Raw genomic sequence first — 24,122 nt, forward strand, 5'->3', positions numbered from 1 at the left:
ACCATTCTCTGACAAGGCTAATTGGGCGTTCATTGCTCTCAGTGCAAATAATGATTTTCTACTCAATGCATTGGTGACCACGTTTGCCTTTCCCGGATGGTAGACAATAAACAACTCATAATCCTTCAATAATTCTAATCACCTCCGTTGTCTCAGATTTAAATCTTTCTGAGTCATCAAGTACTTAAGACTTTTATGATCGGTGTATACATGACGTATCTCCCCGAACAAATAATGTCGCCAAATTTTCAAGGCAAACACTATGGCAGCCAACTCTAGGTCATGTATCGGATAATTCTTCTTGTGAGGTTTCAATTGTCTCAAGGCATAAGTTATAACCTTGCCTTCCTACATGACTACGCATCCCAAGCCATTTAGAGAAGCATCGCTATAAATCACGAACTCTTTTCCGGATTCAGGATGTATTAGTACTGGAGCCTCAGTTAACAACTTCTTCAACTTCTCGAAACTCCGCTGGCACTTATCTGACCATTCAAACTTAACTTCTTTTTGCAATAACCTCGTCATGGGAGTGGCAATCATGGAGAAATCCTTTACAAATCGCCTGTAATAACCAGCCAAACCCAAGAAGCTTCTAACCTCAGTCACTTTCTTTGGTGGTTTCCATTCAGCAATAGTAGAAATCTTGCTGAGATTAACCCTAATGCCATCGCTTGAGACAATGTGACCCAAAAATTTGACTTCTCGAAGCCAAAACTCACTCTTACTAGACTTGGCATACAACCGATTGTCTCTCAGGGTCTGTAGAACGATTCTCAAGTGTTCGATATGCTCCACCTCATCTCTAGAATAGATCAGGATATCATCGATAAATACAACGACAAACTTATCCAAGTATGGCTGAAAAATCCTATTCATTAAATCCATAAACACGATGAAGCATTTGTTAAACCAAAAGGCATGACGAGGAACTCGTAGTGGTCATAATCATCCTAAAAGCAGTCTTAGGCACGTCTGACTTTTTAACTCTCAACTGATAGTAGCCGGATCTCAAGTCTATCTTAGAAAACCATGCTGCTCCTTTCAATTGATCAAATAAGTCGTCAATCCGTGGAAACAGATATTTATTCTTGATTTTCATCTTGTTTAACTATCGGTAGTCTATGCACAGTCTCATGGACCCATCTTTCTTTTTCACAAATAGCACCAGAGCACCCAATAGTGAAAAGCTTGGTCTCACAAAACCTTTGTCAGTCAACTCTTGTAATTGTGACTTTAGTTCCTTCAACTCAGCCGGAGCCATTCAATATGGAGAAATCGAAATAGGCGTTGTCCCTAGTATTAGCTCTATACCAAATTCTACTTCTCTATTAGGGGGTAACCCGGGCAATTCTTCCAGAAATACATCTGCATATTCACATACAACTGGTACTATCTCAACCTTCAGCTCAAACTCCTTAGTATTCATTATAAAGGCCAAATAAGCTTCACAACCTTTCCTTAAACATTTCCAGACAGAAGTTTAGGATATCACAATAGGCAAATCCTCTGGTTCATCTGATTTAACCCAAAGAGTTTCACCATTTTTCACATTTCAATTGAATAACCTTTTCCCTACAATTTACTACAGCATCATGGAGTATCAACCAGTCTATACCCAAAATGACATCAAACTTATTGAATGGTAACAACATCAAATTGGCCAGAAAACAGTGACCTCTAACTATCAAGGGACATTTCTTGAATACTTTATCGACTATCACATGCTTTCCTAGAGGGTTTGACACCTTAATCATAAACTCTGTAGACTCAACATGTATGTTCATACTAGAAACCAATTTCATGCACACATACAAATGAGTAGAACCAGGGTCAATCAAAGTAATAATAGTGTTATCATAGAGTGAAAATGTACTGGTGATCACATCGAGAGAATATGCATCTTCATGTGTACGTATGGCCTAGGTTCTAGCCGGAGCTCTAGCTTCTGATCTCACTTCAGTGTCTCTCATTACATTATTGTTGCTAGCCCCAATTCTGACATTCTTCTGAGGTCTTCCTTTAAAATTGGTGCCACTTGTAACACCCCATACTCGTATCCTACACCGTAATGGAATACGAGGCATTACCTCACTTAAACTCATGCTTATAGCCATTTTCGAGTCTCCAAGAAAATTTAAAAGTTTCTCAAACTTATCAACATATCCTTAGTATGGGCTTTCGAGGCCCAAAACACACATTGTAAATCACTCGAAACCAACTCGGCTACTTTTGCCAACTATAGAAAAATGTCAGTTGACATCAGGGCACACGCCCGTGTGGCCAATTCAACATGGTCATGTTGATGGCCAGTGTGACTCACACTGCCTAAGTAATATAGGGACATGCCCGTGTCCTGGCACACCTCTTAAGGAATTTATTTTAAATGCACACCTACAAGGGTTTTCACATGGCCTGGCACACGCTCGTGTGCCTGGCCCGTGTCCTTCACACGGCCATGAAACGCTAATGTACTAGCCCATGAACAAAAACATGGACATTCTGTTTCTGACGTCAGCAACCCTAAAATGTCACACAGCCAAGGCACATGCCCGTGTGCTAGGCCGTGCCCTTCATATGGCTAAGAAACATGGTCGTGTCTCTGGTCGTGTGTTTATTATAAAGCATACGGACTTAAAATTTTTACGTGCAGGGGACACATGGTAGGACCACACACCGAGGGGGTAGACCGTGTGTCACACACAGCCTAGACACACGCCCATGTGCCTACCCGTGTGGACAATATAAGGCTATTTACCAAGCCCTATTGCCACCCCTTCATATGTAGTTCTATACAACTACCAACCAATACCAAAACAAGCATAATTCCTATAACCAAATCAGCTACAATAGACATTCATTCAACCATGATAATGCATCTTTTATAAATTCAAAATGAATGTCAGCCATCATTCAAGGCTTAATACAAATTGAAGGGTTTCCTACCCAAGCCAATACATATGGCCAAACCTCAATGACAAAAAATAATAAAGTCTAAGTCATATACATGCCATATTCAAAAATATAAATCCAACTATATCGAATGCTTCGGTTGATAGTGTGATCGATATCTCTAACTTCTAGTGATCCTTGAGCTAGTTAGGTGGCACTGTAAAGAAATGAAAAGGGAAGGGAGTAAGCATAACAGCTTAGTAAGTTGCTTATAGGTAAGTACACAACAACAATTTATCAATAATCAACATACTCATAACACCAAAGTAGGCATAAGCATAACTTACTCATTACCATCCATACAAGTCAAATATTATATATTGAGCTCATATCTCATACGTACCAATTAGGTACCTGTACCACTCACAACACGGTTATACTTTCCTCATTAGCTTAAGAACATAGCTTTTACTGTTGAACCATTCAGAATACTACCAGAGATTACATAAGCCTCAAGCATAGGGTAAGGTGCTGATGCCATGTCCTAGACACGATCTTACACTGGCTCATATCTCAAGTTGATGCCATGTCCCAAACATGGTCTTACATTGACTATCATCTCGTATCTGATGCATGTCCCAGACATATTTTGCACTCGCTTATGTCTCGAGGTTGATGCATGTCCCAAACATGTCTTACACTAGCCCTCGTCTCAATGCCGATGCCATGTCCCAGACATGGTCTTACACTGGCTCTCATAATGTGACTGATGCATGTCCCATACATGTCTTACACTATCTCACACACGAATGACCCAAATGTCATGGCATGAATATCCGATTTACTTCCTAAGGTTCTAACGGAAATTCTCCTATCCAATTTATCATTATACATTCTCAATTTCACAATCAAGCAATTTGTGCTGTAATAATTCAAGCACATATAATTAACAATGTAGTTGTATTATTTACATACAACTTACCTCGAATTATAAAATGTCGTGACTAGCAAATTTAGTTGGTTTGCTTGGCTTTCCTCCGGTCTAGGTTCGGACTCGGTATTTCTTGGTCTATAATAAAAAAATACACTTATTAAGTCACTTTATCAACCTAAGTACTCAACAATTCACAATTGGGCTAAATGACCATTTTGCCCCTAGACTATTGCAAAATGACCATTTTACCCCTCAGCCTAAAAATCAATTTTTATCGAATTTCTTTATTTCTAAAGACTAGCCGAACCTCTTTTATTCTTATAGCAACCCCAAATTCCCATTATTTCACACATTTTTCATCTATTTTAAAACTTATGCAAAATGGTCCCTTTAGGTGTTTTCATCCTAACACCTTTCACAAAAGTTGTTTATGTCACACCCAAGACTCATATTCTTCGATAAAATTTTAGCAAAAACCCTAGATGCTCTCATGGAAAAACCCTATACTTTCAACCATTTTGCAAAATAGACCTCTCATTTGAAAGCCCATGCTTCAAGGGTCTCAAAAGTACAAAAATCATCAACAAAGAACATGTAAATCACTTACTTGTGAGTGCTTCAAGTTGCTGAAAATTTTAATCTTTCAAACCCCCTTTTATGGCTGATTTTTGGTAGAGAAAGAAGATGAAAAAGGGATGATATCTTCGTTCCTTTATTTATCTCTATTTTAGTAAAAAATAAGCCACCTAACTCACCAAATTTGAAATTTTTGTCTCCTCTTTGACTTTATGGCCGACTATGCTTTCTTTTAAGGGTCTATTTTGCCTTTAAAATTCTCCAAATTTGATTTTATAATAAAATAACACGTTTATCTATCAAATTAGGACTTTTGTACTTTTTGTGATTTGGTCTTTTTTTGCAATTGGGCTTACAAATGTCAAAATTAACTCACCAAATTTTTCGTACACTAATATAAACATGCAATGATTCCAAAATAATGATAAATATTTTATCAATATCTAAATTTTTGGTCCTGATTCCACTATTCTGGCTAGCCCCCAAAATCGGGTTGTTACATTTCTCCCCCTTAGGGATTTTCGTCCTCGAAAATCTTACCGGTGAATAAGTTTGGGTATTGATCTCTCATAGTCTCCTCGAGTTCCCATGTGGCTTCCTTAATTCCATGTCTATGACACAAAACTTTCACAAGTGGTATACTCTTATTTCTCAACTCTTTGACTTCCCGAGCTGAAATCTTGACCGGCTCTTCACCATAAGTCATGTCCGGATGAATCTCCACCTCTGATGGTGTAATCACATGCAAAGGGTCTGATCAATATCAACGCAGCATGGACACATGAAACACATCGTGAATCTTTTCCAATTCCGGTGGCAAATCCAATCGGTAGGCAACTGGCCCTACTCTTTCGGTAACCATATAAGGTCCTATGAAATGAGGACTCAACTTACTTTTTCTACCAAATCTGAGGACTTTCCTCCATAGAGATACTTTTAAAAATACCTTATCATCAACTTGAAACTCAATTTCCTTTTGTTTCAAATCCGTGTAGGATTTCTTTCTATCCGAGGCGGCCTTCAATCAATCACGAATCACTTTAAATTTCTCCTCAGTCACTTTGACTAAATCGACCCTGTGAATCTGACTCTCTCTGAGCTCGGTCTAATAGAAAGGCGTTCGACACTTTCGCCCATACAAAGCTTCATAAGGCACCATCTTCAAACTTGCTTGATAATTGTTGTTATAAGCAAATTCAACCAATGTCAAGTACTTTTCCCAACTACCTTGAAATTTGAGAACACAACACCGCAATATATCTTCTAAAATCTGAATCACTGTTTCTGACTGACTGTCGGTTTGTGGGTGAAATGTCGTGTTAAAACTCAACTTAGTCTCTAAAGTCTCTTGTAACTTTTTTCAAAACCTCGAGGTAAATTTCAAATCCCTATTCGAAACAATCGATAAGGGTATCCCGTGTAGTCTCCCAATCTCAGAAATATACAAGTCAGCCAATTTCCCAAGGGAGTAGTCGGTACAAACTGGTATGAAATGTGCTGAATTTGTTAGCCTATCCGCAATAACCCAAACAACATCCTTTTTCTTCGAGGTTAATGGAAAACCTATCACGAAATCCATGGTAATCCAATCCTACTTCCACTCGGGGATCGTGATAGGCTGAAGTAGACCCGAAGGTACTTGGTGTTCAACCTTCACTTGCTGACACAGTAGACATTTGGAAACGAACTCTAAAAATGTCTCTTTTCATCCCCGACCACTAGTACACTTTCCTCAAGTCATTGTACATTTTCACAGTGCTCAGGTGGATGGACAAACAACCACTATGCGCTTCTCGTAGAATCTTCTAAATAAGCTCATTGTCCTTGGGTACACAAACTTTATCTTTGAACATTAGACATCAATCGGTGCCAATCCAAAAATTTGATTCACTCCCGGACTCACACTGAGTTCTCTTAACTCGTAAATCTTTTTCACTGTTCTGGGCTTCACGGATTTCTTGCAGAAACATCGGGTCTAGTTCTCAATTCTGCCAGAACTAAACCATCATCTAACAATGCCAAATTGGCGTTCAATGCTCTCAATGCAAATAATGATTTTCTACTTAATGCATCAGCGACCACATTCACCTTTCCCGAGTGGTAGTCGATAATCAACTCATAATTCTTTAATAGCTCTAACCATCATTTTTGTCGTAGGTTCAACTCATTTTAAGTCATCAGGTACTTAAGACTCTTATGATCAGTGAATACTCGGCATTTCTTACTGTACAAATGGTGTATCCAATTCTTTAATGCGAACACTATAGCTGCTAGTTCCAAGTCATGGGTTGGGTAGTTTCTCTCATCTGGCTTAAGTTGTCTTGAGGCATAGGCTATAACCTTGCCTTCTTGCATAAGCACACACCCCAAACCATTCAAGGAGGTGTCACTATATATCACAAACTCCTTGGCCGACTTAGGTTGCACTAACACTAGGGCTTCGGTCAACAAAGCCTTTAATTTCTCGAAACTCTATTGTCACTTTTCTGTCCATTCAAACATGACATCTTTTTGTAGCAGCCTAGTCACTGGCATAGCTATCATAGAGAATTTGCTTGCAAACTGTCTATAATATCCAACCAATCCCAAAAAGCTTCAAATCTCAGTCACATTCCTCGGCAGTTTCCACTCAACAATAGCCGAGATCTTGCTTGGGTCAACACTCTAATCCCATCACCTGACACAATGTGTCCTAGAAATTCGACCTCTTTAAGCCAAAATTCGCTCTTACTAAACTTGAGTACAATTTCTTGTCTCTCAAGGTCTATAACACAGTTCTCAAATGCTCCTCGTGTTCACCCTCATCACTCTAGTAAATCAATATGTTATCAATAAAAACGACTACAAACTTATCCAAATACAGTTGAAAAATGCATTTCATCAAATCCATAAACAATGCCGGGCCATTAATCAAGCCAAAGGGCAAGACGAGGAACTCATAATGCCCGTATCTCGTCTGAAAAGAAGTCTTCGGTACATCTTACTCTTTAACTCTCAACTGATAATAACCAGACCTCAAGTCTATCTTGGAGAACACCGTGGCTCCCTTTAACTGGTCGAATAAATCATCTATCCTTGGAAAAGGATACTTGTTCTTCACTATTACCTTGTTGAGTTGTCTATAGTCGATACATAACCTTATCGACCCATCTTTCTTTTTCACAAAAAGTACCAGGGCACCCCAAGATGAATAACTTGGTCTCGCAAAGCCCTTATCCGTTAACTCTTGTAACTGTACCTTCAACTCTTTCAATTTCGAAGGAGCCATCCTATATGGAGCAATAGAAATAGGTGTCGTGCCCAGTACCAACTTGATTCCAAACTCTACTTCCCTTACTAGAGATGATTCGGGCAATTTTTTCAGAAATACATCTATAAATTCACAAACTACCGGTACCGATTCAATCTTCGGCTCAGACACCTGAGTGTTCAACACAAAGGAGAGATATGCCTCACATCATTTCCTCAAATATTTCTCAGCAGTCAAAGACGTTACTATTACAGGCAAACAATCTGATTCATATGGTCCAACTCGAAGAACATTTTCGTCTTCACATTTCAACTCAATAACTTTTCTCCCACAGCCCACTACAACACTATGAGAAGTCAACCAATCCATCCCAAGGATTATATCAAGTTCATTAAACGGCAATAACATCAAGTTAGCTGGAAAACAATGACCTCTAATTTCCAAAGGACAATTTCTACACACTTGGTCTACAAACACATGCTTTCCTAAGGGGTTGACACTTTTATCACAAATTCAGTTGACTCTACTATCATGCTCATACGAGGTATAAATTCCATACAAATATAGGAGTGGGTCGACCCCGGGTCAATTAAAGAAACAACAGATATATCATGAATAGAAAAGGTACCCGTGATCACGTCGGGAGACTCTGCCTCTTCATGGGCACGAATAGCGTAAGTCCTCGCAGGCACTTTGCCCTCGGACCTCACTGCAGCATCTCTTGGCTCACCCCTACTACTAGCCCCACTTCCAGGGTTCTTTTGCTGTCTAACCCTCAACGGAGCAATACTTACCTTCACTTCTTGCTTTTTCTCTCCCTCTTCTAAATCGGGACAGTCTCAGATGAAATGGTCCAATGACCCACATTTAAAACACCCACTTTCTTTACCTTGGCACTCGTCGAAATGATGTCTACCATATTGTAAACATTCTGGCTTATTTGGCTAAACACTACTGACACTCGTGACAGAAGTAGTCTGAGCTCTAGAAGTTGCGTTCTGCCGATTCTTGTTTCTATTAGAAAACCCCACCGAAGCATTCGATCGGGTAGTAAACTCTCTTGATCTTTTAGATGAGGACTGATGTGATTTCCCCATCTGTCTCTTATTTGAATCTTGCGACTCAATAGTCGCTTTCCTCCTTTCTTTTACTAGCTCCTTTGCTTTGCATGCTCTCTCAATTAGCACTACAAACTCTCTTATCTCTAAAATACCAACAAACACTCGGATACCTTCATTTAGACCATCCTCAAACCTTTCACACATAGCGGCTTCTGAGGACACGCACTCCCGTGTGTATTTACTGAGTTTCACAAACTCTCGTTCATACTCTGTCACTGTCCTACTGCCTTGCTTCAACTCTAGGAATTCCTTCCTTTTCTGGTCTATGAACCTCTGGCTAAATACTTCTTCCAAAATTCTTCCTGGAAGAATTCCCAAGTGATTCTCTTTCTCGGTACAATGGACACGAGAGTATTCCACCACTGATACGTCGAATCCCGTAGGAGTGACACTGCACACTTTACACACTCTTCAGGTGTGCATGATAGTTCATCGAATACCCTAATGATATTTTCCAACCAAAACTCTACTCTTTCTAGGTCATCATCTATACAAGCTCAAAATTCCTCAGCCCCTTGTTTCTAAATCTTATCCACTAGAGGTTTCTCCCTCCTAAACATGTCTGCGCCTTACGGAGCTACTGGGGCATACTGAGGGATCGGAGAAGGTAGGGAAAGTGGAGTGTTCAGGTTCACACGGACAAACTCTGTGTACCTAGCATCCATCATTTGAGGATAGGCTTCTCTAGCCCCTCTGCCTTGGGCCATAGTCACGTGCTCACTCTCAATTGGAGTGGACCCTTCGGTGGGAGCCAGCGCATTACTCTCTATGCCATCCGCCGTAACTCTATCAGGATCCATTTACTATATGAAAATACAATTTATAATCGTCAGAAGTCATCACATTATCAATATATAATTATGGTATGTATAGTTAGACTCATACTCTCGATAGGTTAGTCCTAGAACCGACTAAACCATAGCTCTGATACCACTAAATGTAACACCCCATACCCGTATCCTATACCATGACGGAATACGAGGCGTTACCTCACTTAAACTCGTACTTACAACCATTTTCGAGTCCCCGAGACTTGGAAAATTTTAAAACTTTCTCAAACTTATCAACATATCATTAATATGGGCTTTTGAGGCCCAAAACACACATCGTAAATCACTCGAAACCAACTCAGGTACTTTTACCAACTATAGAAAAATGTCACTTAACATAGGGGCACACACCCGTATGTAAGGGGCACATGCCCGTATTGCCAATTCAACATGGTCGTGTTGATGGCCCGTGTGGCTCACACGACCTAAGCAATATAGGGATACCCCCGTGTCCTCCACTCGTGTGGAATTTATTTTAAATGCACACCTACAGGGGTTTTCACACGGCCTGGCACACGCTCGTGTGCCTAGCCCGTGTCCTTTACACAGCCATGACACGTCCGTGTACTAGCTCATGTACAAAAACATAGACATTCTCATGTGTCCTCCATACGGTTGAGACACACGGCTGTGTCTCTTCCCATGTGTTTACTGCCATGTATACTGACTTGAGATTTTTACGAGCAGGGGACACACGGCCGGACAACACGCTTGGGAGGTTAGCCGTGTGTCACACATGGCCTAGACACACGCCCGTGTGTCTACCCGTGTGGACAATATAAGGCTATTTACATGAAACACAATTAATACCAATTAACATATTAAAACCTAACTTAATATGATTTCTCAACCGAACAACCATAGCTAAGGCCTATGTACCCTCCATACATTCAACCATCCCAACAAATTTACATTCATGAAAGACTATCTTGAATTCGTATATTAACTTTCAATATTAGCCATTTTCATGGCCTTATACAAATTGAATTAAGTACTAAAACAAGCCAACACATTTGGCCCCAAAATAATGTGACATCAAAACAAAATTTAAGAGCTCCTATACATGCCCTAATCAAAATGATAAATCTAGCTATACCGAGTGCTTCAAGGATAGTGTGACTGGCTTCTCCAACGTAAGCGATGATCTTCAAACTATTTTGGCGGCACTATAAGAAATTGGAAAGGAAATAGAGTAAGCATGAGAGCTTAGTAAGTACATATATGCAAATAAGTGTAATTTGAAATACATTCATCAAAAAATGGTTTATCATACTTAAATGACATATCATTTTAATCCCACTACCTTACTCTTCACTTGTTCTATGCATACTAAGGCCTTCATTTGGGAGTTTAGTATACATACCTGCAATTACCTGTAAAATAACTCAAATTCATTTTCTCTATTGACATAACTCATTAAAAGTATCGCCAATCCAGTCATTGAGTTACCCATCAAACACTCAGAAATACCAATGAATACTCGAATAGTTTACTCTTAAATACTATACAAGTAGCCAAAGCTACCTCGAACTTTATAGTACTTGCATATTTTGAACTACTCACGGGCTTTTTTACCAAGTCAGTACCCAGAGCCTATAGCTCTATTATGTGATGTCTGCTTATTGAGCTACTCACGGGTATACACACAAAGTTAGTACTCGGACCCACATTACATATTTTGCTTTTCTCATGAACTCAGACTCAACTCATGAGTTCAGACCACTCAATTTCGCATGACTTACCTTTTGGTATTCCATACTATTTCTGAGGTTCAACGAGATCTCATATCTAGACTGACGTTGTCACACTGTTGACAATGGAAGTTACTCTTATATAGCATTACTATGTAACACCACAATTTCTCAAATCCAAAAAACTCTGTAAAATTATTTTACTTTTAGTGTGTTTGTGACATAAATGTATTCTTTCTTCAATGGTTAAGTGTCCTGAGAAGTGTTGAGAAGTCTTGAGTTCAAGCCTTGGCTTGAGTAAAATTATGCTCTTAATTGAGTAAACCTTTGTCTCCAGCCTATAGACTTTTAACTTGATGAGAGCGTGGCATGACATGAAAGGCTTGTTGGTCAAGTGGCAAGGGGCGTGTGGAGTGTTCCTAAGGTCGGAGGTTCGAGGCTTAGCAAATGCATCTAAGCATTTTATTTTGCTATGTGTCGTGGGAGTGTCCTAAGTTGGCTGAAATTGATGGGGTTTGAATAGGTTGTTGAGCTATAGTTGTTGGAGAGTTTTGGACGGATAAGGGGAGCAATTTTAGGAGTGTTGGGGGGAGAAAATTTGGGAGATTTTGGAGGGAATGGGCTGGTGTACGGTTGACGAGAGTAAGGGAGCCGATTGAGGGATAGAAGAGGGTGCTTTATAGGAAAAACCAATTGGTAAAATCTGTCATTGGAGTGTCGAATAGTTTTTCTTTTTGGGGCTCTTATTTTCTTTGGAGAACCAATTAGTGATAGGAAATTTTAGGTACTCTTCTTTTCTTTTGGCAATTGAGGGTGTTTTGGTTACATTTACATTTTTCTTTTTTTTCTCTTTAGGCCGAACTCTCTAAACTCTTTTCTTCTCTCTTTCTCTTCCAATTGTTTTTCTTGCACTCTCTTTTATTTTGGAACCCAAATTGATTACTCCATCTTTCATTCGCTCCTTTCTGCTCTGATTTGCTAATAGTGCTTCGACAAGTCAGTGAGTGCACTCAGGCTTTTGTTCTCCTCTACTCTTTCAATTGTCGTTAAGCCTCCCCTCTATCACACTGTTGAAACCAAATATTTCTCTTTTTCTTACTAATCGATTCTCACTTTCTCCCTCTTCTCGTGATGTTCTTTCAGATTCAAGACTTTCTCGTTAAGTGAAGGAGGGCAAGTGGTGACTAAGGGGTCCGAAACCTCCCCTCATCATCCTAACTGAAAGGTAACCTTATTGTGGTTTTAGTGTCCAATTGGGGTATATGGGCTTGCATTCTTTGATGTTGGCTGAATGCCTTTTTCCCTTACTATGGAGTTTGTAGTTGTCTATGGATGATAGTTCATAATGTTACAAACCATGTGTTAAGTGATCGTGTTAATGGTTTTCACTGATAATGAGGATTTTTTATAAAGAGTAAGGGATCAACTTTGGTCAGCGACTTGGGAAGACTAAGCCACAGTTGGCCAATCAAGGCAACTATCAACATTAGTTGGAATAAGAGTAAATGAAGGGTGCCTAACCCTAATGTTGATAAGTGACTAATCAAATTTCTGACTGTGATAGGTGTGGAAACTCAAGGGCTAGGAGCGCATTTCCGAAATCAGGTGTGTAATCACATTATTTCTATTGTGAGCAAAAGTCAAAAAACTGGTATGATTGATATCACACGGGCGTGCGCTCACTCGTGTGGTCATCTAAACTCTAAAGCGTGAACATGTGATTGAGGAGACCACCACAAGCAATTTTGTGAGCTTAGGTCGTTTTGGGCCATATTGGGCCAAAATAGGTCGTGTGGGCCCACGGGCTCATGGGCCTCACAGGGTAAACTGTACGAATGTATGGAGATTGTTGGGCCGATTGTTTTGGTTACACGACCATGGCCATTATTTGGGCTTGTTGGGCCATACGAGCATGTGGTTCCACGTGGTCCTTATTATGGGCTTAGGCCCATTTTCGTTGTTTAATTGTTAAGGTTGCACGGGTCATACGAGACGACTGTAGACCTACTGTTGGGTCAGTAAGTACACCTAGACCCTAATTTATGGCATGACTATTATACCCCTATGAGATAAAAAATGGATATAGCCCTGTATGTTGTATGACTGTTGAGCATGCCATCTTTATTGTATGAACATTTACATTATGTTGCATTGCATGGGGTGGGATATATGATATTGGAGGAAGTGTACTGAAAGGCTATAAGCTTATACTAGTAGCTCTGCTACAAATATTGCTAGCACCGAGACCGGTATTATATCCTAGAGTGTAGGGATGGGTGGGTCGATTTTATCCCCACATGGGGTGTAGGGCTGGATGGAGTGAAGTGTAGAGGATGGATGGGTAGGATATCTGTATGCATTTCTGATACTGTATTGAATTGGGTTAGGGCCCGTACTGATACTGCTACTGTAATAGGCTAAGGCCTACGCTGATATTGTGACTGATATGGGCTTAGGCCCAGACTGATCAACACTGCATGAGTTCAATTAATATGGATTATACACTGAGTTTTCACAAACTCACCCTTTTTCTGCCTATCTGTGGAGGTAATCCTTAGGTGGGTTGATGCTGAGAGAGACTCGGAGATGTTCACACCACTGTTTATGATTCCATTTTGAATTTAATAAAGTAATTTTATTTGGGTAAATTTTATGTAACAAGGCCGCTTAAGTTTTTATTTTTATTTGGGGATTTATTTAAATTGACTTATATCTGCTAGCAGTAGGACATAAGTTTTTTTCAAGAAGTAAATGATTTTCAACTACCAAGCTATACAACTTGTTTTAAAAGCTTCCGCAACGAATAATGTTTTCAAAGCATAATAATGAGTTAGTATGGGTCATGTTTTGCTAATCAAACCTATAAATTAACAAATAAGTTAACTTTTCTTAAAGAACCCAAATGAGGTTTTAACACAATTGGACTTTTCCAGTAAAACTGAGCTTTTCAAAACTCACTCCAATGTGACATCACAGATTCGACCATAACGTCTAGGCAGGGTTTGGGGTGTTACATTTAGTGATATCAGAGCTAGGTTTCAAAACTTGACTATGGATTTGGGTTTTCTTTAAATTCTAAAAAAACTGTTTTTAATTTATTTGAAATCTCTGGAAGTACCTTACCGAAAAGTATGGTCTACCGAGTCTCCGGCGCTGATTCTATAAGTTCTCTAAACCTACTAGGATTACAGTAGTTAATAGATTGTCCTGAACTTTTGGTTAGGGTAATCTAAAACAGTAGTAAGACTATGATATGCGAAAACGAACAACTCTGAATTATTGGTGCTATTTTTTTTCTCATAAAACATCCGTTAATAAACACTAGAACTATAAAAATTGATGTATAAAACTATTAATACAGATAATACGCAAATCGATAATGAGCACCAGGGGTACTTGTGGAAGGGGTACTAAAGGCCGCGGCAGAGGCCATGGAGGTGCTCAAGCTAGGTCATCGGTATTGGGCCACATGCCTAACGTTGGAACTAGAGAGGCATCGGTTCCACTTGAGACTGAGACTGGGTCTTATGATAAATCAACTGGGATGACACAATGTCCCAAGCCATGCTGAGAATCCTGGAAAGAGTCGCTGGGCCTAATACTGGTGCTATGGGTCGTGGGTAGGTAACGGAACGACTCAAGTCTAATGAGGCTGAGATTTTTAGGGGTATCGCTGGAGTTGCCCCTAATGTGGCTGAATATTAGATGGAGGCCACAAAGAGGGTCATGGATGACCTAGACTGCAGCCCAGAGTAGAAAATAAAAGGTCCAGTGTCATTGCTGCGAGACGAAGCCTATCAGTGGTGGCTTATTGTGAAAGAGGGAACTCAGCCCAACCGATTGGCTTGGGAGTTTTTCAAGAATGCATTTCAAGGGAATTATGCATGAGCCAGTTATGTGGATGCCTAGATGAGGGAGTTTCTGAATCTGACCTAGGGGGATAAGTCCGTGGCTGAATATAAGGTAGAATTTTAAGATTGAGACGCTATGCGCTAGGCATGGTAGCAACTGAGTATGAGCATTGTATGCATTTCGAGGACGGCCTTAGAGATGACATACGGGTTTTGATAGCTCTATAGAGGGAGCAAGATTTTGCTATGTTAGTGGAAAAGGTGAAGATCACCGAAGATGTGAAATGTACTATGCATCAGAATCGTGAGTCGGATAAGGGAAGGAGCAAGAGGGTTTGGGAGCTCTCAAGTTCAGCTTTGAGGCCTAAGAAAGAGGCCAGAGTTGATGGGCCAATCAGAGTTAGGCCCCCTGTTATTGCTTTTGGGTTGCAGCCTTGTACTGTTTGTGAGAAACGCCATCAAGGCAAGTGCTGGGTAGGGATAGGGGCATGTTTGAGGTGTGGATCCTTGGATCATTGTGTCATAGATTGTCCACGTAAGCTCGATCAGGTGTAAGCTACTGGCTTGGGTTCTATTTATCCACCGAGGGTTGTTCAGCAATCACCGAAAGGTTGCGGTCAGGCCAAAGGTGGAAATGTTATGGGTCGCAGTCGTAGAGCATCGGGCAAAGGTGCTGGTTACACTAAGGTGAGGCAGCCAGCTTTGGTTTATACTGCTCATCGTCGAGAGGATGGAGATGCCCCAGATGTTATTACAGGTACGTTTTAATTTCCAGTGTACCTTATACTGCATTAATAGATGTAGGATCTACCCATTCTTATGTTGCCTGTACTATCACTGAGAACTTAGGGATATAGATTAAAAATACTTCTAGTGGAATTGATGTGTTGAGTCCGTTGGGGCAGTCTGTCAGAGTTAATAAACTGTTTAGAGACGTTCCTTTAGTGGTCCAAGGGGTTGTCTTTCCGGCAGATCTGATGGAACTCCCTTTTGGAGAATTTGATTTGATACTAGGCATGGACTGGTTAGTTAAACACCGAGTAAGCTTGGACTGTGCCACTAAACTGGTAGTACTGAGAACTGAGGCAGGCGAGGAGATAGTGGTATTTGGGAACGACAGAATTATTTGAGTAATGTAATATTTGCGCTAAGGGCGGAGAAGTTAGTACGTAAAGGTTATGAGGCGTTCTTGGCTACGTTAATATTTCAGATATTGGGGACTCTTCAATAAAGGATATCGAGACTGTTAAGGATTTTTCAGACATTTTCCCTAAAGAGCTACCGGGGTTACCTCCAGAACGGAAAGTGGAGTTTGGGATTGAGTTTTTTCCTTGTACAGCTTTGGTGTCCATTGCCCCTTATAGAATGGCACCAAAGGAGCTTGTGGAACTCAAAGCTCAGACTCAAGAATTGCTATCGAGGGTTCATCTGCCCTAGTGTGTCCCCTCAGGGAGCACCGATTTTGTTTGTGAAAAAGAAAGATGGTTCTATGCGAATGTACATTGACTATCAGCAATTGAATAAACTGATTGTTAAGAATAAGTAACCTCTACCAAGGATTTATGATTTATTTTACCAATTTCGTGGAGCGTCGATTTTCTAAAAAATTGATCTTCGATTTGGGTACCATCAATTGAGGGTCAAGGAGATTGATGTGCATAAGATGGTGTTTAGAACTCAGTATGATCATTATGAGTTCCAAGTGATGTCGTTTGGACTGACGAATGCACCAGCAGCTTTTATGGATTTGATGAACCGTTTGTTCCAACCCTATCTAGACCGATTCGTAGTGGTATTCATTGATGATATTCTACTGTATTCAAAGACTGAAATTTAGCATGATGAACATCTCCGAGTGGTTCTGTAGATTTTAAGAGATAAGAAGTTATACGCCAAATTTAGCAAGCGTGAATTCTGGTTACAAGAGGTAACTTTTCTGGGTCATGTGGTATCAGCAGAAGGGATTAGGGTCGATCCTCAGAAAATTGAGTCTGTTTTGGACTGGAAATAGCCTAAGACTGTATCAGAAATTCGTAGTTTTCTAGGATTGGCTAGGTACTATCAAAGATTTTTTGAGGGGTTTTCATTGATTGTCGTGCCCTTAACTAAGCTACTACGTAAGGGTGTGCCTTTTATCTGGAATGATGAGCAACAAGAGAGCTTTGAGAAGCTCAAAAAAGTTCTGACTGAGGCACCTATTTTACGGGCGTGCGCTCACTCGTGTGGTCATCTAAATGCTAAAGCGTAACATGTGATTGAGAAGACCACCACAAGCGATTTTGTGGGCTTAGGTTGTTTTGGGCCGCATTGGGTCGAAATGGGCCATGTGGGCCCATGAGCTAGGTAAACTGCACGGATGTGTTAAGATTGTTGGGCTGGCTGTTTTGGTTACACGGCCATGGCCATTATTTGGGCTTGTTGGGCCACATGAGCATGTAGGCCTACGTAGGCCGTATTATGGGCTTAGGCCCATTTTCGCTGTTTAATTGTTAAGATTGCATAGGTCACACGAGATGACTGTAGACCTACTGTTGGGTCGGGAAGTACACCTAGACCCTAATTTATGGCATAATTGTTATACCTCTATGAGATAAAAGGCAAATATACCCCTGTATGTTGCATGACTGTTGAGCATGCCATCTTTATAGTATGAGCATTTATATTATGTTGCATTGAATGGGGTGGGATATATGATATTAGAGGAAGTGTACTGAAAGGCTATAAGCCTATACTGGTAGCTCTGCTGCAAATACTACTATCCTGGAGTGTAGGGATGGGTGGGTCGATTCTATCCTCACATGGAGTGTAGGGCTGGACAGAGTGGAGTGTAGAGAATGGATAGGTAGGATATCTGTATTCATTTTTGATACTGTACTGAATTGGTCTATGGCCCATATTGATACTGCTACTGTAATGGGCTAAGGCCCATGCTAATATTTCGACTGATAAAGGCTTAGGCCCAGACTGATCAACACTGCATGATTGACTGTTTGGTTAATATGGATTATACACTGAGTTTTCACAAACTCACCCTTTTCTGCCTATCTGTGCAGGTAATCCTTAGGTAGGTCAGTGTTTAGAGAGACTCAGAGATAGCCACACCACTGTTTATGATTCTGTTTTGAATTTAGTAAAGTAATTTTATTTGGAAAAATTTTATGTAACAAGGCCGCTTAAGTTTTTATTTTTATTTGGGGTTTTATTTAAATTGACTTATATCTACTAGCAGTAAGACACGAGTTTTTTCAAAAAGTAAATGATTTTCATCTACCAAGCTACAGAACTTGTTTCAAAAGCTTCTGCAACGAACAATGTTTTCAAAGCGTAATAATGATTTAGTATGGGTCATGTTTTGCTAATCAAACATATAAATTAACAAATAAGTTAACTTTTATTAAACAACCCAAATGAGGTTTTAACACAATTGGACTTTTCCAGTAAAACTGAGCTTTTCAAAACTCACTCCAATGTGACATCACAAATTCGGCCATAATGTCTAGGCCGGGTTCGGGGTGTTACATCAAATTATGATACATGGTAAAAGTAAAACATTTAGAAGTAAGCTACAATAACACATTATTTACATATGTACTTACCTCAGTACAAAATGATGGAAACGAGCTTAATCCTCGTAAACTTTGTTCTTACCCCAATCAATACCCGAATCACGCTTCTCTTGATCCATATTGATAAAATTCATTCATTTCATCAGCATATCAATCTAGACACTCAAAAATTTTTAATTGGGCAAAATGACCATTTTTCCCCTAGGCTTTCACAAAATGACCATTTTACCACTAGGCTCGAAATTTAATTTTTATCATATTTTCTCACTAATCAAGCCTAGCCGAATACTTTTTACACTAGAAATAGTCCACAATTTTCATTATTTCATACATTTGTCACCTATTTTACAACTTACGCAAAAAGGGTCCTTAGTGAGGGTTTCTATGGAAACTTCATCATAAAAGTTGTTTATTACCCATCCAAGACTCATTTTCTTCCATAGAAATTCAGCAAACAACCTAAATGCTCTCATGGCAAAACCCTAGGCTTTCAACCATTTTGCAAAATAGTCCCCCCATTAGAAAACTCATGCTACAAGGGTCTCGAAACTATAAAAATATTCAAGAAAAGTCATCCAGATCACTTACTTGCAAAGACTTAAAGTTGCTGAAATTCTAAAGCACAAAAACCCCTCTAATGGCTGAAAAATTCGGTGGTAGGAGAAGAGAATGAAAAGATGAAGTCATTTTGTTTTATTTTATTCAACTAAGTCACCAAACCACTTAGATTTTTGACTTTTTGACCAACTTGTCCCCTATGGCCGGCCACCCTTCAAAAATTGGCTTAATTTTCCTTTAAAGACCTCCACATTATGATTCATGACAAATTAACACCCTTAGCTATCAAAATGGGACTTTTGCACTTTATGATTTAGTCCTTTTTTCGCAATTAAGCATGCAATCGCCAAAATAAATTCACCAAAATTTTCATGCACTCATATGATCATGCTATAACACATAAAATAATATCAAAAATATTTTCTCTGACCTTGGGTGAGTGGTTCCGAAACCACTGTTCATACTAGGCCCAAAATCGGGCTGTTACAATAGGATACGAGTGACATGTCACTAAGGATATTTGTGATATATTTGTGATTATGTGATCTAGGTACTGGTCTCGTACGTCTACCAGTGGCTGGGTAGTCTAGCATGTGTTTGTGGATACCTAACAGCTTATGTGAGTAGTACTGCATAGTTACGTCTTGACCGTCAGCTTGTATGAGCAGGCCCGAGATTTGCTCATGAGCGAGCATTCATGTGATATGAGATATGAGGTAGCTTTAGCTACATATGTCGCACTTATGTGAAAAGACTTCCTGTGTATCCATTTAGTATTCAAAGTGTTCAATGGGTATGCAAAAGATAAGAAAGTAAGTGGTTATGTTATGAGATGGTACAGGTATGTACGTAAAGATTTTAGTATTGACTTCATGTTATTGTGAGTTATGATCACTATGAAAGTGACTTTGAGATAGCCCTATGATTGTTGATTTATGGTCATGATGTAAATGCATGGAAACATGATTGTTGACTATATGTTAGGCCTCGGAGGCCCAATTGATTGGTGAGATAGTAAATGTTGTTCTTTTGAATTGTGATTTATCGGTTATGAGTGAGAGGAAATATTGGCCTAATTACCTATTAAAAAAGTTAAGAAAGTATGGAAAGAAAGAGTTATTACAATTTGAAATATGTTGAGCTATATGCATGAAAACATGAATATACATAAGTAACGTGTACTTTTACTAAGATGTTTAAAATGATCTACTAATTATGAAACATGCTACAATGGAGAAATTATGGCTGCTAGACTAAAAGTCGATTAATGTTAAATTATTTTGATAAATCAAAAGAGAGTAAACATGTGAATAGGTTATATTACAACCTTGAGATTTATAGCTATTTTTATATTAACTTGTGCTTATATTGTCAAGCATAGTATATAACTAGTATGAGTTGCTCATTATTTTCATATGGACTAGTAAGCTATATAGCTTACCACCCTTTCTTTCTAATGTCTTATAGGTTAATTTAGCTAGCTCAGGTTAGAGACAGCTTACCACACTATCAAGCTATCATTTGCGTATAAGTGAACACAATTATTTTAAGTTTATGGCATATATATGGACTTCATCTTTTGATTAATTATGTCATTATTAATTTGGCCACGTGTGTTGGCTTATAGTGATTTGGTGATTCACTTTGTGTATGGCCATGAGATATGGTTCATATTGATTATTTGGTTGTAAACCTATTCAAATATATCCATGCATGTGCCAAGGTCATACATGATGTGGTTAAAATTGCTTGGTATAGATGAATTGTGGATGTGACTATGGATGTTTGATGATGGAATTGTGAGTGAGTGGCATGATAATAACTAAGACATGAGTATGTTAAATGGAAGTAAACTTCTGCAAATTTATAAATTTGGCTTGATAAAGTATGAAGTTTTATGCATGTATTAGTATAGATGGAATGATCATTATCATGTCTTGTTTGTGTATGTTTTAAGTGCTCAATTATGTCATGTTAAGTGCCTTTGAAGTCATGTATGTGTTTGTGCAAATAAGGGTGGCAATTGGCTTGGAAAATAGCCTTCTAATTGTCCAATTAGGTAGACACACAGGCATGTTTCTAGGTCGTATGTGACATACAGTCAGCCCCATGGGCGTGTGATCCGGCTGTGTGTCCCTTGCACCTTAATTAGGTAAAACAGAATGCCCAGTAGTAAACACATGGGCAGAGACACGGCCGTGTGTCTCAACCATGTGAAGGACACGACCTTAGCACACGAGCATGTGACTTGGACATGTGCCCCTATTTTGCTGATGACGTCATAAACAGAGAGTTACACGAGCTGAGGACACGGGCGTGTCCCAAGCCACACGAGCGTGTAACCCTCCAAAATAAGAAAATTTTCTAAGTGTTGTAAAAGTTCTGAAAGTTCTCGGTTTAGTCCCGAACCACACCCAATGAATTTTTTGGGCCTCGAGGGTGCTTATAAGGGATGATATTCATGTTAATGAAAAGTTTTCAATTTGGATGCAAATTCATGTCTCGGTCTTGTATGATTGTGCGAATTTATGTCCGGTAATGCCTCGTATCTTATTCCAGCATCGAATACGGGTAAGGGGTGTTACAAAGATCACAACTGATCATATAACAGGACACTCACAAAGAGATGCGGTAGTCCGCAACACATGCAGGATCACTACTAATCAGGATGCTCATAGGAACCATGTAACAGAAAGATCGAGAGGTCTTATAACAGAATTCTCGTAAGAGCTATTGTGTGTCCGCAACATATGAAGGACCACAACCAATCGGGAAATCCTATATCTATTGAATTCCATTATTCAAATGGGATTTAATATTTATTGGGCTTTTTCGGACATAAGATTTATTTCATATTCATGAAAAAAATACAATTACATACACAACATTCAATTCAAGCATATAAATATACACAATTTAGTTATACGAGCTTACCTCGACAAATGTTCGTGTATGTAAAGTCTACTAATCCGACATTTTCTCTTTTCCTCATTCTAACTTTGAATTTGGTCTATCCAAATCTATATGAATGAATTTAACATTAATTCATGTTCATTTCAATTCAATTCGCATCTTAGGCAACATTACCATTTTGCCCCTAAAATTTTAATTAATGACGATTTCGTCCCTAGACTCGAAAAATGAAAATCATGCAATTTAATCTTTATTCCAAGCCTAGCCGATCTTTACAATGTAAAATTTACAGCCATAAAATTCAGAATTTTTCCATGAATTTTACATCTTTTCAATTTAGTCCCTAAATCATAATTTCATCAAAATTCCCTTTACAAAAGTTGTTTATCTATCAACAACCTTTCATTTTCTACCATAAAACTTCATAATTCATCTATGTTCATCCATGGAAAACCCCTATTTCTTTGATAAATTTACAAATTAGTCTCCGAGATAGCTAGATTAAGCTATTATGATCTCGGAAACATAAAAAAATTAAAAACTGGACAAGAAAACATACCTAATTGATCAAAATAAGCTTACATGAGCTACTTTCTCTTAGCTAGGGTTTCCATGGAAATAATTTGGGAAAGATGATATTTTCATTATTTAATTAATTATCATCTTTTATTTTTTTCACTTTCCAATTTCATCCTTCTCTTTATTTTATTTTCCATGGATGAATCATCATATTTAACCACTAAGCATTTTTAAATGGTCTATTTACCATATAAGGACCTCTACATTAAATTTCTATAGCTATTTAATCCCTCTAGCTATTGAACTCAACTTTTGCACTTTGTGCAATTTGGTCCTTTATCAAATTAAACATGTAATCGGTAAAATTTCTTTACGAAATTTTTATACGAAATTACCATCATACTATAGAACATAGAATAATATAAAAATAACTTTTCTTTCGAAATCAGATTTGTGGTCCCGAAATCACTGTTCTAATTTTATTGAAAACGGGTTGTTACAACTCTCCCCCCTTAAGGATTTTCGTCCTTGAAAATTTTACCAGTAAAGAGGTTCGGACATTGCTTTCTCATTGTTTCCTCCGGTTCCCAGGTAGCTTCTTCTATATCGTGCCATTTCTAGAAAACCTTTACTAAGGCTACCTTTTATTTCTTAGTTCTTTCACTTCTAGTGCTAGAATTGTGAACAATTATTCATTGAGCCATGTCAGACTGAATTTTAATATCTATTGAAGAAATAACATGTGACGAATCTGATCGATATCGTCATAACATAACATACGAAAAACATTATGAATTCTGTAACACCGCAAACTCATATTCGTCGTCGGAACAAGGTTTCGGAGCATTACTGGAACTTTCAGAAACATTTACAGATAAATCATGCAAGTTACTATTCAAATTCCAAAATCATTCGTAATGTCCCTTAAATAAACCCTTGAGGTCCAATACAAGCATTAGAATCGAGTCGTGACTTAATCAGAACCTCTAAGAATTTTTCGCGAAATTTCAAAAATTTTCCAAGGTGCAGGGCTCACAAACCTGTATGGTCTAAGGGACACGCCCATGTGACCCTAGGACACACCCGTGTTGGAGGTCGTGTTCGACCCTGTGTAACTCTCTCACTTGTGCACACGGCCATGCCATATGCCCGTGTGCTAGGCCATGTGGTTAATTAATTCAATTCAAAATTAGGTGCAAGTTTGACATGGCCAAGACACACGCCATTATTTTAGGCCATGTAGCACACACGGCTGGGACGCACACCCATGTCTCTACCCATGTGCTCAATTCTGAACATTCTATTTCTCGATTTTAAGGTGCAGGGGACACACGGGCGAACTACACACCCATGTATCTGGTCGTGTGTCACACACGGTCTAGACACACGCCAGTGTGTCTGCCCGTGTGGACAAAATAAAG

The 24,122-nt window shown here is 39.0% G+C and overlaps 1 protein-coding gene across 1 annotated transcript; it reads right to left on the reverse strand.

The window, feature by feature from the left end:
- Nucleotides 1-348: 348 nt before the first annotated feature.
- On the reverse strand, nucleotides 349-1,264 carry LOC107947837 (uncharacterized mitochondrial protein AtMg00860-like). Its single transcript, XM_016882350.1, has 2 exons — nucleotides 1,131-1,264; nucleotides 349-661 (listed from the first exon to the last, which is right to left on the reverse strand). The coding sequence occupies exons 1-2, from the start codon at nucleotides 1,262-1,264 to the stop codon at nucleotides 349-351; spliced, it is 447 nt and encodes a 148-aa protein (XP_016737839.1).
- Between the last annotated feature and the right edge of the window lie 22,858 nt (nucleotides 1,265-24,122).

This window comes from Gossypium hirsutum, chromosome A04, assembly GCF_007990345.1.
Source record: "Gossypium hirsutum isolate 1008001.06 chromosome A04, Gossypium_hirsutum_v2.1, whole genome shotgun sequence".
Lineage (NCBI taxonomy): Eukaryota > Viridiplantae > Streptophyta > Magnoliopsida > Malvales > Malvaceae > Gossypium > Gossypium hirsutum.